This window comes from Hippocampus comes, unplaced genomic scaffold, assembly GCF_001891065.2.
Source record: "Hippocampus comes isolate QL1 unplaced genomic scaffold, H_comes_QL1_v1.1 scaffold86, whole genome shotgun sequence".
Classification (NCBI taxonomy): Eukaryota; Metazoa; Chordata; class Actinopteri; order Syngnathiformes; family Syngnathidae; genus Hippocampus; species Hippocampus comes.
Genome location: NW_017805882.1, coordinates 4671381 through 4682433, shown reverse-complemented (window position 1 = coordinate 4682433; position 11053 = coordinate 4671381). Strand labels below are relative to the sequence as shown.

At 44.0% G+C, this 11053-nt stretch overlaps 1 protein-coding gene across 1 annotated transcript; it reads right to left on the bottom strand.

The window, feature by feature from the left end:
- Positions 1-291: 291 nt before the first annotated feature.
- On the bottom strand, positions 292-6901 carry LOC109527531 (neuronal pentraxin-1-like). Its single transcript, XM_019889522.1, has 5 exons — positions 6346-6901; positions 5280-5487; positions 3163-3404; positions 2751-2930; positions 292-1480 (listed from the first exon to the last, which is right to left on the bottom strand). Exons 1-5 carry the CDS (start codon positions 6877-6879, stop codon positions 1259-1261), a joined length of 1386 nt encoding a protein of 461 aa, XP_019745081.1. The 5' UTR covers positions 6880-6901; the 3' UTR covers positions 292-1258.
- Positions 6902-11053: the final 4152 nt, after the last annotated feature.

Sequence of the window (11053 nt, the reverse complement as noted above, 5' to 3'; positions counted from 1 at the left end):
AGAGCCTGTCTTTAGGCTATTGGCCGTCACATTTGTACTCTTGTGATTCGTATGCATGAATGCAACTCTGAGAACTGTGTTCCCCATATACATATTATAACTTATCCTTATTCTTCCTGTTATTATTTATGTGGCTCGCAGTTTAGTGCCTCCGCTTTATTTCTACTTTTTGTATAACGTACAAGTTGAAGGAAAGACACCTTCCAAAATACTCTAACTGCCGTCTTCAAACTTGAACTGCTGATCATTCCGTTGCAAATCAAGAAAAAAAAAAAGACCAGAAATGCACTGTGACATTGAGTATCACAATTTTTATTACAAAAATTAAATTGTTCATCTGTCATGTTTGCCATGCTTGGAGCATATAACAATGCAGTAAAAAACCCACACCCAAAGATAATAAAGCAGATTTCAACAATGCTTTCACAGCACTCTGTCATCCATGCTGTTACTATACAGATACTGTAACATTCCTAATACAGAGCAGTACAAACACCTGCCAAAACAAATGTTGGGGAAAACAATCCGAAACCAGAAATTGAAAAAGAGAAAATGAAAACCGATGAAAACTGAATTTGCAACTTAAAACATTGTGTGTATGTGTGCTGAATATTTGGACCAGCCCAAGGCACCCAGGCTTTGTAACAATGTTGGCAAGTCGGCGACATTCTTACAGAAACACTTGAAGCGAACGACATATACAAACTGACTTGTGCCACTGTCTGACTTTTCATTGTTCATTCATGCCCGACGTTCGGCCCGTCTGTTCTCTTTGTCAGTCACAGTGCGTGTTTCGGAGGGGCCAAGTGGTGTTAAAAGGGAGGAGGAGGAGGAGAAAAGCCTCACGCTCGACATCTCTTCACAGCGTCAACTACCGATGAGAATTGACAAGGCTTCCTCTGAGAAACAGGTGGGAACTGTTACGTAATACCTTGCTCGGATGGTGACTTGTCCAGATACGGAGCGTACGTTGCCAGATGCTCGGCCCAGACGACAGAAGCCAAAACAAAAATCGAAGTTGTGCTTTCAAGTGAACACATCAGAAAACAACAAATCAAGGTGTCCCAGAATGAGCCCGCCTACCCCCAGAATGAGAACAGTTGTCCAGCACATAAATTCTTGGGAATGGCAGAAATTCCAGATTGAAGCTTACAACTAAAGTCCAGATCAAATGGCCTCTAACAAACATCAAATGAAGACGAGAACGACATAAACTCAGAAATACACAGCGGCCTTTTCTCTATGGCTTCAATTCAATTCAGTTGGCTGAACGACAAGGCTCAAAGGACCATTTGGTTGCTCCTCCAAATATTTCGATGTTGCTCTCCATCCAAGAAAAGACATTGCCGGCTGGTGCTTTACTGTTGCAGGTTGCCAAGTTGTAGATTTCGGTGATGGACAGTTTCCGATTCCAGATATTCAGGTTCGCTAACTCACCTACAAAGGCTTGTGTTGCATCAAAGCCTCCTCCGAGTGTATCCTGCGAAAGGAGACACATTTTTAAAAATGGTTGTTAAAACGGCGGTCAATGGGTTAGCGCGTCGACCTCACAGTGCAGCGGTACCGGGTTCAATTCCAGTGCCGGCCTCCCTGTGTGGAGTTTGTATGTTCTCCCCGGGCCTGCGTGGGTTTTCTCCGGGTACTCCGGTTTCCTCCCACATTCCAAAAACATGCATGGCAGGCTGATTGAACACTCTAAATTGTCCCCAGGTGTGATTGTGAGCACGAATGGTTGTTCGTCTCTGTGTGCCCTGCGATCGGCTGGCAACCGGTTCAGGGTGTCCCCTGCCTACTGCCCGAAGACAGCTGGGATAGGCTCCAGCAGCCCCCGCGATCCTTGTGAGGATAAAGCGGATCGGAGAATGGATGGATGGATGGGTTGTTAAAACAATATTTGGAAAGACATTGCAGGTGGTGACTTGTTCTTATTAGGGTTGTTAGTGAGCCGATCCAAGCTGACATCGGGTGAGAGTACACGCTTGACTGGTCATTGGCCAATAGCGGCGGACATCATTCTTGCTTGCTTGCTTGTTGCTTTCTTTTTTTTTTATTCAATCTTTTTAAAAAAAGATTGAATCCAGCATAAAAAAGGACTCCACTCTTGTTTATTCACCTTGTTGGTCAGGCAATATTCAGTTTGTTCATTTCAAGAAAAGAGCTTTCCTTTGTGATTTATTGAAAGCAAGAGCACTTTATGAAATACTCCAAAGTCGAATGCCATGAAAGTCATACTTTTGTTTTTTTGTAGCAAAAATAAAGTAATCACATCATAGGAATGAGGCACATACGCATGTGTCAGGTCTGCTCAGTACGCTTTTGTCAGGCTGAAGTGACACAATGTCAACATCAATAATATAAAGGGATGGAATGAACACGGCAAAGTCAGCTGTGTATGGAGGAGTTAACCGGTGAATGTCAAGAGACATGCCTCCCAGGCACAAGCAATATATCCTCCTTCTACACTTTTGCCTCTCCATCCGCCATGCGTCGTCAAAGTTCAGTGAGTTCATAGTTTCTTGTTTGATTACGTGTTTTTGTTTGTTTGTTTTTTTACCCAGCAGTTAACATTTCTTCAAAGGGTGAGTCATTGCATTTTGTTGCATGTGTCTCATTTCCAGTGGTTAGATTTATTTCTTTGCTTGTCGGGAAGTTAATAATTTTGAAATGTAACTCCAGCAAAAAGTTGCACTCAAACTACAATTGATATTTTAGTGCTGCGCATTTCCACGGCAATCCGTGTGTTGATCTACCTGCTCCTGTCCCAAGACGAGCACCCCGTCTGGTTTGATGGGGTGATATGGTGCCAGATTTTCACCGCTGCCCCTCATCACGCCATCCTGGAAGGCCTCCCACATCCCATCTCGGGTGGTCCACGTGATGCACAGGTGGTGCCATTTGCCGTCATTAATGAGGAACGGCAGCTTTGCAACCTGCAGCAGATAAATGTCGATTTAAATCTTCATTCGGAGCGCAGCGTATGCAACTTGAAAACCGTCCTCCCGGTCCTGCTGAATAACAACCAATGTCTTTTATCTTTCATCTTCCTGGTTTGGATCAGGGAAGTTACAGGTTGTTCATTCAAATGCATCTTTTAACTTTATGTCTTATAGTGTCATACAATATGGACTGTACATGTACGAGCCAGCTGCGTAGATGTTGTACCTTGTCATTAATGAGAATCTCCATTGGGTTGTTTCCCCATTCAATCAGCACCATCTCGTTGGCCTGACCCGGGACAGCGTAAGAAAAGGGTGTCCCCACCCCTGGTGAGGCATTGGACTTGATCCACAGACAAACAGTGAAGGAGTACATCTCGGGTAGACTCCTCTTGGCTTTGGCGTACATGTAGTTGGTTCTCAGGGGGAACGTCAGCTGGAACTTATCCGTGGGTCTGTTTTCTTTGCCTGCACATGAGATTAATACCAGTCTGTCTGTAAAAGTTTGCTTTTGCTCACATGGGAATTATTTTTATCTAGTGGGTCTATTTGGGGATTAGGAAGAGGTAGAGCAACATTCATCAAAATTCATGTTTATGCGCATGAGCCAACAATGAAGATGTGAATGGAATTCGTATGAGCACAACTGAATAGTGACAAATGGAAGATATATTTTCTGTCCTGCTGTTTGTAATACCAAATAAGTCTATTTCCTATTATTGGCTATACTTTCCATTTCCTTTAATGTACCCATGACACGTTCATCCATACATCCATTTTCTAGACCAGGGGTCCCCAACCTTTTTTGCCCCACGGACCGGTTTATGTCAGACAATATTTTCAGGGACCGGCATTTAAGGTGTGGCGGAAATAATACAACAAAATAATATGGTATGAGCTGCATGAAAACTGTGGTGTTTTCGAAATATAATAATAAACACAAGGGGCGTCTAATCTGGCCGCAAACTCCAATCGCTATGGCAATGTTTAATGCCTTCAAAATACGATACAACGCAAATTCAAAGTGCATGAAAATGACGACTCACCACAGCACCGAGCTTGATTTTCTGCAACCAGACGGTCCCATCTCGGGGTAATAGGAGAGACAATGACACCGCAAGTGTGTGGTTTATGTCCAGTCTACTTCGTAATTTTGTTTTCGTCGCCGTTGCTGCATAATCCCCCCCGCCTCACACAGGTAGGATGTCGGAAATAGCAAAAGTGCTATTGTGGCGATCTCAGAGTATTCAGACATAACTTTAATCCAGTTGTCTCGAACGTACTTTTAAGGCCGCCGTCATTTGCGATCTCCAGCAGTTTTTTTACTCATTTTGCGAGCTCCGGTGTTTGTTTTTAGCCTAATTGGTCGCGTTACAGAGAAGCGTGGCTTGACGTGTGTCAAGCTGGACACAGACGGATGTAACGGAGAATCCGGTTAGTTTTCAAAATAAAACATCTTTCGTATTCCGAAATAAATAAAACGGAATTAAGGCAAGTTCTTTCTGTGCGGCCCGGTACCAAATGCCCGGCGGACCGGTACCGGTCCGCGGACCGGCGGTTGGGGACCCCTGTTCTAGACCATGTGTCCTTTTGCTGATCACGGATGTTCTGGAGCCTTCCCCAGCTGATTTTGGACAAGAGGCGTGATATGCCCTGGACGGGTCTCGAGCCAGTCACAGGCCAGATTTAGATACACAACCATTTAAACTCACATTCACATCGATGGCAATGTCAAGTATTCGTTTAGATTACAGGACATGCGTGTTTTTTGGTCATGTGAGAGGAAGCTGTGTTACACGCAGAAAAAAAGAAAACACAAGAAGGCTGTTTTGGTCGTAGAGTGTGACTACCAGTATACACACGCACACACGCTCACGCCCGCGTAGGCACACACCCTCAAACTCACGAGTAGGAGAGTTGAAAACCCCCATAAATGCTCCAACTCGCCCATGAGAGAAGCACCGATCAGCAATTACCTCTCCGCAACAGAAATTTACTTGTGATCACTTCAGGCTTCTAGTTTTTCTTCTTTTTTTCTTTCTTCCTCCTCTTCTTCTTTTGTCAGTCACTCTGTAACACTGTCTGCGCTTGACTGCAAAGCAGCAAGAGGCTCAAAGGAAAACTCGTCTTAAAATATGCAAAGCAATGCAGCTTTCTTCCCCGAGTGTGCGCGCGAGGCGATGGATGCCGCAGCAGCAGTAGCAAGCGAGAAAAAAAACATCTGAGTCCATGGGAGTTCATGAACTCATCGTATCGGGCTTCGGGGGCCTGACGTGCACGATCTTGGGCAATAAATCGACTTTAATGACACTCTCCCCTATGAGGCAGATCCAATGTACCCACCTTTCTCCAGGTCTGTGATGCGGTGGTGCAGAGAAGTGAGCGTGGACTCCACTCGGTTCCTTTGCTCGCTGTCATTCCTGGAACCACTTTTGGCTTCCTCTAACGTGTTGACCCGAGACAGAACCTGCTTCTCCATGTCATCAATCTTGTTTTGAATCAGATCCTTCAGACTGTTCGCCTGCACGGTGTTATTCCCTCGGCTGTATTGCTGTAGCGTACGGAAGGGAAAAGGCATTTGTTAAAAGCCGAAAGCTAAGGACTAATTGCGGATGGAGATCTTTATTTTTAAATGACCTGCCTCGACGTTCGTGTATTTGCAGATGTTTAGCTCTACGTCAAATTGCTGTGAAGAACTAATCACTGTTTCCCGTATGCGCACTCGTCGGGTAAGCTACTTTCGAAGGTCGGCTACACTTGCACAACATATCAATCATATCCAAGCTCCTCTTCGCTTTTAAGATAACTGTGTTTGATCGGGGCGGGGTGTTATTTCAACATGAAGTTAGTTATGGTTTACAAAGACATCGAGCGGCACCGAATCACACTGAAAGCGACCCTAAAACTACATGTTTACAGACAGTTGTGATGGTCGCCACTGCGAATGCGATTCGTACACGCTCGCCGTCCCATAACGCGCAACGGCTAATTACTTTTATTAGATATCCTACTTCCTTGTCAACGGTGCTCTTTTTATTATTAGTTTTTACTCTGCTGGCTAATTCTCTATTAATGCTATAGCCATACGTGAATAATGCTGCTGTGACAATATAATTCCCTCATGGGATGAAAGAATATCTATCTATCTATCTATCTATCTATCTATCTATCTATCTATCTATCTATCTATCTATCTATCTATCGATCACTTTCTGAGATTGCGATCGAGATTATTTTCGTAACTGTGTGATACAGTGCGTGCATTGCATCATTCTACCGTGCGGGTGTACCTAATGAATTAACACGGTAGTATTCTGCCCATGCTCAGTAAAAGATGCACCGAGTGTGGACGTGTGGCTCGGCTTCTTACAGAGCCCCGGAGAACTTGGCTGGACTGGAACTTGCCTACCTCAAGGTTCTCCAGTCTCTGTTTGAGAGTCTGTAAAGTGTGTCCCAGCTGGGCCAGGGTCTCTGCGGTGCCCCGTGAAATATCCCCCATGGTGTTCTTGGCGCCCGGACGCCTCCCTCCGGGTCCCGCCGCGGCCGGGAAACTCTGACTCTCGCAGCGACTCAACTTGGACGTTAGTTCCCTGATTGTCTCCTTCTGGTTCATGATGGTCTCTTTTTGCTGCAGCACGGTCTCTCGCAGTTGCATCACGGTAGTCTTCAGGTCCTCCGCCGGCCCACTGTTCTGCATGGTGGCCGCACACAAGTCCATATCCTTGGGCACCGACGTGCAAATAAACTGCCTCTGTCCCAAGTCTTGCGCGGAGCTCTCCGCGGTGGCCAGGCAACAAATGAGAAAAACTTTCCACGGGAGTCGGTCCATGGTTCCACTCGTGTTGCTGTCGATGTTCAGCACCGCGGAGCTGTTCACTGAAGCTTGGAGCCGCAGCGAGCTGCGCGCGTTTATATAGCGCGCTTGACGCAGCCCCCCATTCATCGCAGCACCGAGAGGAGGCACCCGGAGTCCGGCCCATTCTTTAAGGTCGTGCACGATGCGTGCAACAGTCGCCCACGCGCTCGATCAGTGCCAAGCAGAAGCTTTCAGCCTCGTGCTAGGACACAGTCATTAAAGCAAAGAAAGTAATGAGGGGAAAAAAAAATCCCATCCAAATAATGAACACAGATTATCCCATTTATTGGATATTATAGGCACGCATCATAGTTTCACATCAAAATTCCACGGTACTGGGAAATTACTGTACTAGGAATAAGACTTTAAGGAAAAGTGGAGGCTTCTACGGTATAGTAATTATTGCACCCCCTTAAAGGAGCCTGAGGGAGCACTCCACCAACCCCTCTTGCCCTCCCCACCCCCAAAACGCACACTGTATAAATAGCTGTACAGTATTTTAATAATGATCGACTTCTCTTGTTACAGTAAAACCAGCAATCTGCATGTTCTCCCAGGAGGAAATTTGCTTGGTAATGGATTGAAAGCAGCGGACGGATATGCTTTCCTTGCATTTTCCATTCAATGAGTGTCGAAATAATAATGAGGGTTGAGAACAAAGGGTTGTGTTTTATATGTTTTTTTTCTTTCTTTATTTAACAGTCGATTGTGTAACCCTTCACATTAATATGTCAACAAGAAGATCTAACACTCTGGATAAGCTCGTGTTGCAGTAAAAAATCATCTACAAAAAGATGACTCATTTAAGATAACCGCTTACAACTTTTATTGGAAAAAGAAAAACACGACATGACAGTGTTTGATTTTCCGCCAGTACGCAATAACAAATTTTACACTAGAAGTCGAGAGACAAGAAATAAATGTGAAATGTGCTCTTTGCGTTACAGTGCATTCTCCTGCCAAATGAGCGCAACTACTCAGAGACACATCGATTTTATGTCCCACTTGCATCACTGTGCTGTGTAAAACTATGGTCGCAAACAGAATTGCGGAGACAAATGTTCTGATGAGACATTTGTAATTCAGTTACATTGCAGGAAGTTTTTTAGACTTAGCCATGGCGACTCGGCGGCAATCGACTAAAGGTGGTAAGAAAATTGACCCATAAGTCCACTTTAATTTGTTTAATTATTGATCCTGTGTGTTGTAATCAGCAAAATGCCGAGCCGCAGGCAAGCAGTGGCATATGAAACAAATAGTGGATGGAAGCTTGATTGCGGCAAGACAAACATGTACAACATTCTCCTGACCTCAGCAGAATGCGCCGCATTAGATCTCATAACCTTGCTCCAATCTACAAGGGCCATTTTGTTGTATTTGATTGGCCCACAAGGAGCAAAGTTTTCAGGTTTTTAATCACGATGCAAGTGTGGTTTGCTCTGAAAGATGTGTAGTTTGCCATGCGATCCACAAGATGTCACGCCTTAAAAAGGTGTCACAGCACCATATGGTCTGTCACATTTTCCTCGCTTCCTTCCTTGCATGTGTCAGCTGGAACATATAACTGACACAATCATCTTTGGTGCTCATAGTGGGAAGCAGACCGGTATCGATAGGCTCCTCAAGTCCGCATCCATGCTCAGTTCCATACCTTTGCCGGAAAGCATACTGAGTTGGACACCAGGGGCGGGATGGAAAAGGACTCAAATCTGGAACGATCAGTCTCTCAGGCCTGCTGAATAATGCAAAGCTTCATAATAGAACCTACTGTCTAATGGCAAAGACAGATATGAGCCATTTCACACGCTGGCAGAGCGCGGCATGCTTATTTATCCAGAATTTGCACTCGCGGTGGAGAATATAATGCAGAAGGATTGACTGAGAATCGCCGGAGAAAGGGAGAAAGGTTGTAGAGAGTGCAGTGACTGTACACTTGGTGCACTTTGTAATACACTCGCTGGCAATAACATTGGAAAATCATTTCTGTTTCATGTAGTAAAATAATGCGACTAAAATGTTGTTGAACGACCACTGCAAACTGCAACCAATAATTCATTTTTCAAATGATTCAACTGGAATGATATTCAGTGGAGTGCAGGCCTCAAGCAAGGTTGTTCTGAAAACAAAAGGTGGGGGAAAGCATTAGTGAGCAGTATTTGTTGGTAGTGGCTACTTTCTTTTTTAGGTGGTGGGGGCGGTGGATAATGGTATAACATACTAGGAACATTCTAGGGCAGGTAGACAAGACTGAAAGAGCAAAAACTAAAAACAATAATCATCTAAGCGTATTTGGATCAGGATTTGCACTAAAAGGGAAACGTGATTGGATTTTTTTCAAGGACAGATATTTAGCTTTGTTTTGGAACAAGGTTGGCCATGCTTTTGTTCCAATACACAAAGAATCAAGAAGGATAGGCAAATATAAACAACATATTTCTTGGCTCATTTTAGAACCAAATTCATGCAGTGTCAAATCTCTGGCTTAACACCATTCATTATTAAAAACGTGTATACACAAAGGTATTTCTATCACATTTATTATTTCAGAAGTGTGGATCAAACTGGTAGCACTTTGAATTAATCAGCGTCCAAGAAGTAGCTCTCACTTTCAAAATGTTGGTGATCCCTGACATAGACGAATATAATTGTACCATTAATATCAGAAACAAATGTTGATTACGTTGCTCGTGCTAATCATTGCCAATCCCACCACCACTGTTAACGTTTTGATTTACACATGATAAGTGTTTTGGCCTCAGTGTGGTTCTTTCTCTCTGGATCCGAGGCCAACCAAGCTGCAGAGTCATTGATTATGACACTCTGTGTGTGTGGGTGGGGGTTGGAGGGATATGTAAATTAACCCCACTATTTTGTAAAAATGTGGTGGAAGTGCAGAAGTGCAGTTCTCTCACAGGGTGATTTTTTGTTTTTTCCCAAAGTAAGCATTGGTTGTTTTAATTTCAAATGTGATGGTTGGGCAGACACTTCAGAAGCCCAAATGTATACAGACATTAAGAAGGAAACTATAATGCCATGATATATGAATTATGAATGTAAAGATATGTCATCAAAATAGTACAATATTTAAATAAGAAAATAGTGGCTGAAAATGAGAACATAAGCGGCGCAGAAGAATGGATGGCTAGAGCTGAGGTTTCCCTCTATTGCAAAATCATTTTATCTTAATTTTCATTTAAAATGATTACAATTATATGTCCATGTAAAATACATGCATATATTTTACATTTTAAAGATGTTATGATTTTAATGATCTTTAAAAAGAGATGCTTTCCCGCCTTAGGAAGCCTCTAAGCCTTGTCTGGTAAAGGGTTAAACATGAAAATAAAAGGTTTGACTGAAGTACTTTCTCTCCGCACAGGCGTCATACACGTAACTGGAGCGAGGGAGCTGCACTGACGTCAGCCGCCCAACCAATAGCAATACAAAGAGATGAAGAGGGAATCGAGAGGCACGTGCCCAGCAGAGAGCTTGCTCGTCACTGCGAACTCGAGTGATGATGAGGTAAAGGCCGTTTTTACCTTCTGCACCTGCTGCACTTTGACAGTAAACACTACTTAGAAAACGCAACACTCACGACATGAAGCTGTAGAAATAAATGTTTATTATTCACTGGAGGCTAAATGCATGTTGGGGGAAAAAAAAAAACTTTTGCATTTAGCACTTGCGCATGTCGCTGTTCACTGAAAAATGTGTCCGTTTTTGTGATTTAAAAACAAAAATACATTGAAGTGGCACTTTTTAAGGCTCTTGAATACTTGACCGACGATGTGCCAAGGTCGCTCGATGCCCCGGGTCCAATGGCTGTTTTTCATGCAACAAAAATATTTTGTTGATACGGTGCGGATGAAGTTTTGGATAAGTGCTTGTCGGAGCAGTAGAAGCTCACTCAGTCAATGATGTCGCCATGCATCCTTGCACAGAAAATTGCCCCCTCCCTCACGGACGACTGTTGTTGTTCATCTATGTATGCCCTATGATTGGCTGGCAACCAGTTCAGAGTGTCCCCCGCCTACTGCCCAAAGACAGCTGGGATAGGCTCCAGCATGCCTGCGACCCTTGTGAGGAGAAGTGGATTAGAAAATGGATGGATGGATGGATGGATGCATGGGCTATAACTAAGACTGAAGACTTTTTATGTTAACTGTACTGTTGATGGCGGCGCGGGCACCCGCAGTGGCTCCTCTCTCTCCTGTGGTTGAGAGGAAAGAAATTTCATCTGTGCTGTATGTTGCACATAGAG

Excerpts from the sequence above, each read along its gene's own strand:
- LOC109527531 (XM_019889522.1), bottom strand. The coding sequence starts at position 6,879 with ATGAATGGGGGGCTGCGTCAAGCGCGCTATATAAACGCGCGCAGCTCG. Across the intron at positions 5,488-6,345 it reads AGAGACTGGAGAACCTTGAG|CAATACAGCCGAGGGAATAA; the intron begins GTAGGCAAGTTC and ends CGTACGCTACAG. Across the intron at positions 3,405-5,279 it reads CATCACAGACCTGGAGAAAG|GCAAAGAAAACAGACCCACG; the intron begins GTGGGTACATTG and ends TCTCATGTGCAG.